General features: G+C 50.4%; 1 protein-coding gene across 1 annotated transcript in view; it reads right to left on the minus strand.

Annotated features, from left to right (window-relative positions):
• The window catches only part of IFIH1 (interferon induced with helicase C domain 1), a 56,553-nt gene that overhangs the window by 45,405 nt on the left and 5,258 nt on the right, over window positions 1-5,890 (minus strand). The window contains exon 2 of the mRNA XM_019522839.1: window positions 5,678-5,888. Within this exon, the coding sequence (XP_019378384.1) occupies window positions 5,678-5,888 (211 nt within the window). The remainder of the gene's footprint in view (window positions 1-5,677; window positions 5,889-5,890) is intronic.

Below are 5,890 nucleotides of genomic sequence, written 5' to 3' on the forward strand. Positions count from 1 at the left end.
ACCACTGATCCTTGTTATCCCTTGGGGCGCTCTGGTGAACAGACGTTCCCCCAGATCCTGATGCACACCTCTTACATACTTATAGGCAGCCACCAGGTCACCCCTGAGCCTGTGCTTTTCTAGGCTGAAGAGTCCCATGGCTCTCAGCCTCTCATCATAAGGCCTATTTTCTTATCCTCTGATCGTGCGCATGGCTCTCCTCTGGACTCTCTCAAGCTTCTCAACATCCTTCTTGAATTGTGGAGCCCAGAATTGGATGCAGTACTCCAGCTGCGGCCTCACCAAGGCCAAGTACAGTGGGAGGATGACATCCTGAGATTTACTTGAGAAGCATCAGAGTTTTATTTGCTTTACCAGCTGCGACATCACATTCGTGGCTCATGTTCATCTTGTGGTCAATCATGACCCCCAAGTCTCTTTCAGCCATGGTGCTAGCGAACGTAGCACTGCTGAGCCTGTAAGTGTGCTGCGGACTTTTTTCCCCCTGAGGTGAAGTACTTTGCATTTTTCGGTATTGAACATCATCAAGTTTGTATCCACACATTAACTAAGCTTATCCAAGTCAGCCTGGATCTCTAGCCTGTCCTCAGGTATGGACGCTATGCCCCAAAGTTTAGTGTCATCAGCAAACTTGGACAGTGCACTTCTGACACCAATGGCCGCATCATTGATAAAGATGTTAAAGAGAACCAGTCCAAGGGCAGAGCTCTGGGGAACACCACTGGTCACAAAGCACAATAGTGATTCCCTACCATTGACCACTACTCTCTGGGTCCATCCTTGGAGCCAATTTCCCAGCCATCGAACTGTGGTGTAGTCGAGGCCACAGCTGGCCAATTTTTCCATGAGGAGATCATCGGACACCAGATCAAAGGCTTTTTTAAAGTCCGGATATATGATGTCACTCTCTTCTCCCTTGTCCAGGTGATATGTCACCTGGTCATAGAAGACAAGATTGGTCAGGCAAGACCCGCCCATGACAAACCTGTGCTGGCTGTCCCTCAGGATGTTACCATCAGCCAGTTTATCAAGAAGGGCCTCTTTGATAATTTTCTCCAGAATCTTACCGGGGATTGAGGTCAAGTTGATTGGACTGTAACTCCCAGGATCTACTTTCTGCCCTTTCTTGAAGATGGGTACCACATTGGCCTTTTTCCAGTCTTCAGGTACTTCACCTGAGCACCCTGAGCTTTCGAATATTTTCACGAATGGTTGGGCTATGACACCTGCCAGTTCCTTGAGTACAATAGGGTGTAATCTGTCAGGACCAGCTGACTTGAAGATGTCTAGCCTCTCAAGGTGTTTCTTTACCAGGTCTACACCAATGCTGGGTATAAATATGCCCTCACCCTGGCCGACCTGTGTCATGCTAGGCAGGGCGGTCCCTTTCGGCTGATGAAAGACTGATGTGAAGTACCCATTAAGCAGGTTGGCTTTTTCCTGGGTGTCAGTTATCAGTTGTCCCATTTCGTTCAGCAGGGGTCCAATGTTACCCTTGCTTTTTTCTGACTCGCTACATATTTGAAAAAGGACTTTTTATTATCTTTGATATGTAAAGCCAGATGGAGTTCGGTTGCAGCCTTGGCTTTCCTGGTCTGCTCCCTGCAGGCATGGACCAGTGCTGAGTACTCTTCCTTGGTGGTGATTCCAGCCTTCCATTCTTTATAAGTCTTTCTTTTTAGGTGCAGGACAGGGGTAGGCAATGTTTTTTGGCCAGAGTGCTGAAAAACACCACAATGCCTACCCTGGAAGGTGCTGGAGTGTTGGCATGGCAGAAAAAATGAGAGTACATGGCAGGATGCCCTTGCCCCCCTGCCCTGCTGCCTCTTGCCCCCCACCCAAAGCCCCTGCCCCCCAGCCCAGGCTCTGTGGCTGTCAACAGCTACCCTGGCTCTGGGTAGCTGCTGGAGCCTTGGCTGCTCCCAGCAGGGCTTGCAGCATCCCAGCTGTCTGTTGGGAGCAGCTTGGGCTCCCAGCTGGCAGCAGCTACCCAGAGCTGGGGCTGGCTGCAGCCAGGAGGCTGCAAACAGCTGTGTTAGGCTCCAGAGCCCCAGCATCAGCTTTGTATCGGTGTGTGCACCTGGGCATTGGAGCGGGTGGTGGGGGAGCGGCCTGAGGAAGTGCAACCCCACCTCTCCCCCACTCCTGGCACAGAGCTGGTGACTGAGCTTCAGAGCCCGGCACAGCTGTTTGTAGCCAGCCTTGGCTCTGGGCAGCTGCAGCAAGCAGCAGGCAGGCTGCAAAACAGCTGCATCAGGCTCCACAGCTCCGGCATCAGCTCCATGCTGGCGGTGACTCCGCACTCACCTTGGGCAGCTACCCAAGGCTTGGGCCGGGGCTGGCCATGGTGTGCTGAGCAAAATGGCCTTGTGTGGCAAGCTGGCGTAGGAGGTCCTTAAGTTCCCTGCTGAGAATACATATGCTTGACTTGAACTGGGGTGTGCCGATTCTCCTGCCAGGAGCAAAGCCAGAGAGTTCTGGCTAGAGGGTCTTGCCCTTCACTCAGGATCAGACTGATTACCGTATTTGAGATCAAGAAGGACTTTTACCCCATGGTCAGGTTGGCATATGGACTGTGAGGGTTTTTGCCTTCTTCTATAGTGGGGGCATGGCTTCTACCTGGGAATCTCTGGAGCGTATATTTATAACATTTCATGAATGCAGGACAGTTGCTCCCATAGTTTCCCTGCTTTACTTGTGGCAGTTTTGGGTGTTAGGTCTATGATATAAGGTTAAATGGGATGGTTTGCATAGGGATGAAGCTTCCTCAGGCAGGGGGTTGAACTGGGCGACCTCTGGGGGCTCTTTCCAACCCTAGTTCTCTATGCTTCTATGAGTCCCTGACAGTGGGAAGCAACAGAGTCTCTGGGTGGTCTTCCCTACCCAAAACTTACTATTAAGCCAGTGCAGGTAGTAGAGCCTCTGGATGGCAGTCCTGGGTGAGACTCCCTTCTCAAGCGAGTGGGGTAAGAGGGAGCTCTCCAGGTTGGTTTGCCACTGACTGTGACTGTGATCAGTTTTGAGCTATAGTTAAAGGTTAATAGTTAATGTTTTGCTTAGGGAGTACCACTGTTTCCCTTGTAATAAACTTGTTTTAATTTAATATTTGCTAGTGAGTGAGCAGGTTTCTTTAAATTACAACACCTAGTTCTAAGTTACTTTACCAAGTTTCTGGGTGGTAGCCGGAGGTAAATATGAAAAGATGGTGAAAAATCCCTAGAAGCATCTATACTCATGCTCCAGGGTGTAGTGCAGGGTGACACTTTAATTAGAATGGCTCTGACTCTAATTAAAGTGTCCACAGTGTCATGTGTATTCAGCATTCCATGCTTAATAATGGCGGTGAGGACACTGTAACTAAAACTTGTTCAATGAGCTTTAGTTAAAGTACCCCCAATTCTGTTTTGAAATGTGGGTACAGTGAATACGCATGATGTGGAAGCTGGTAGAGCACACTAATGAGCACACAGGTACTAAATACCATGCATCAGAGCAGAGGTCCATCATGTGTATAGGTGCCTGTAACAGGTTGCCCTTCCCAGCGCCCTCTTCCTAGTAATCTGCGCCTTGCGTGGGGCGCCCTTGGAGCCTTCTTTGGGGTTCTTATGTCCCACCCTATACTTGCTTGCCACGTCTTGATGGAAATTATTATGATAATGTTCTTGTGAGCGGGAGGCTGCCTATTGTATTGTGTATGTTGGGGCCTTTCCCCTATATGGGCCTGACCCCTGTTTTTCTCTAGCTAGGCCTCCCCATCTAAACCCACTAAACAGGGTTTGACTCCAAGGCTCTAGCCTTTTCTGGTGTCTTGAGGCTCGTGGCCCCCTTTTTCTGCTCCAGTCTAGAGCCTGCCCCCACCCCCGGGCCCAGAGGTCTGGGTGCCAGCCCCACAGCCAGGGGGCCGCAAGTTCAAAACTGGGGAATGACCCCGAACTCGCACCTCTTCAGTCCAAAACACAAAAAAACAAAACAAAACTGCACCTCAGGTGTGCCAGGCCTCCCTGGCTTTCTAAGATCGTGCCTTGAGGCACCAGGGTCTGTGCCCCCCAAAAGCCATGCCCTCACTGTCACCGGGGTCTCCACTCCATAGCGGGTCCCCAAAATGAGGCCTCCTCCTTCCCCTAATAGCCTCACCCAAGCCACTGGTCTTGTTCATTAATCAAAAAAGAAAAATTATAAACAGTCCCGTCCATGGGTAGTAAGAGGTGTCTGGGAGAGTCCTTCAGTGCCACAGAGGCACCGGGTTGGGTGGCCTAAAAAGGATTTCCATCTGTAATCTCAGCCCAAAAGCCAGTTCTTTATTTGAGCCCATATATGTAGTAGAGTGAAATGGGGGGCTGTCAGTTGGCAGCCTGGCAGGGCCAAACTGCGCTTTTGGCTGGCACAGACTTTGGTCAGTGACACTGATGTCTAGGAGAGGCCCCTGCTGATACAAAAACATGTTGTGGAGTGGTCCAAGAAGGATTTCCAGGCATAATCCCAGTCCAAAAGCCAATTCCTTATCCGAGCGGTTACGCTTAGTAAAGTGGGCTTTCAGTTTGCATCCTGGCAGGGCCAAACTGTGCTTTGGGCCCAGCAGAAGAGTGCTCAGGGTTATTTGGGGTGGTAGTGGCATCAACAGGAAGTTTGGGTTGGCCCAAGAAGTATTTTGCCCCATAATCCCATCCCAACCTTATCTTCATTTAAACCTCTGTATTTGATATAGGATATTATTTTACATATTAATCAGTTACTGTGCAAGCTAGTGAAATTCTCTCTCTTTAGAATGTGTTATTCATTAATAACAAGCTTTTATTGGCTACAGATTATCTTTGAAATGGAACTGGGAGCCATGAATAAGGAACTGGCAATAAGGAACCAACTTCAGCCAGTGAAGAAGAGAAAACACTGCTAGTTTATTGTGCCCAGGCCTTGGTGATCCTGGGGCCAGGTTCTCCTCTCCTGGCACCTGGGGACTAAGGACAGTATTGCCAGGTCTTCAATATGAAATTATTGAAAAAAATATTTCAATCATTATTATAAAAAATATTACAAAGAACTATGTAATAAGTCTTCTTCTTTCTTACTTTATATTGGTCAGTGTAAGACACCACCCACTGAGTGAGAGCTGGGTGAAAGTTGAGGCATTTCTTTATTTGGAGGCAAGCAGTCATAAGAAGAAGTGCTGACAGCAAACCGGGAAGTTGGAAGGGAAAATACCATGATCACCAGACAGGTTCTCCTAGGGACAGGGGATAACCGCTATTCTGGCATGGGATAGTACCCAGGTGGAGGTAATATACCCTCCCACTTTCATTTCCTGTGGGAAGAACTGGCTTTATGCCAACTTCATGGAACTGGGAGACTCCTCCCGAGCTTCCCCTGTGGCCTTGTGGCCGAGGGGGCACCGTGTCAGGGCTTGTGCCTGCCAAATCATTTGGAAACATATGAAGCCCCAGGTGGGGGTGGAGGATGTTTGCCGGCAGTGGCACCATTTATGGTACTAGGAATTGATCTGGCTGGGAAGAACAATTTTCCTTAAAAAATAAAATAACAACCCCCCCGGAAGTTGGTTAGGGCTCTCTAAGAGTGACCTGGCTTTTGCATACGCTGCATCAACTAGCTGCCTCGAAAAAAACGACGGTGCATTTTGAACGCTCTTTAGAGGGGCGGACCCCCCCGGCCCGCCGCTACCTACCCGCTCCCTGTCGTCCTCCGTGGCGAGGCCCGCCCGCAGGCAGCTGTCGGCCACCGGCCGGGTCCGCAGCCGGTCCACGAGGGAGCCGTACAGCACCTGCAGCAGCGCCACGCACAGGTCGTGCTCGGCCTCCTCGGCCGGGGACGGCAGGTCGCGCAGGCTGGGGTTGGCGTAGCTGGCGGCCAGGGCGCAGCCGCCGAGCTGCAGCGCGGT

Source organism: Gavialis gangeticus, unplaced genomic scaffold, assembly GCF_001723915.1.
Source record: "Gavialis gangeticus isolate Ggan-Ray unplaced genomic scaffold, GavGan_comp1, whole genome shotgun sequence".
NCBI lineage: Eukaryota > Metazoa > Chordata > Crocodylia > Gavialidae > Gavialis > Gavialis gangeticus.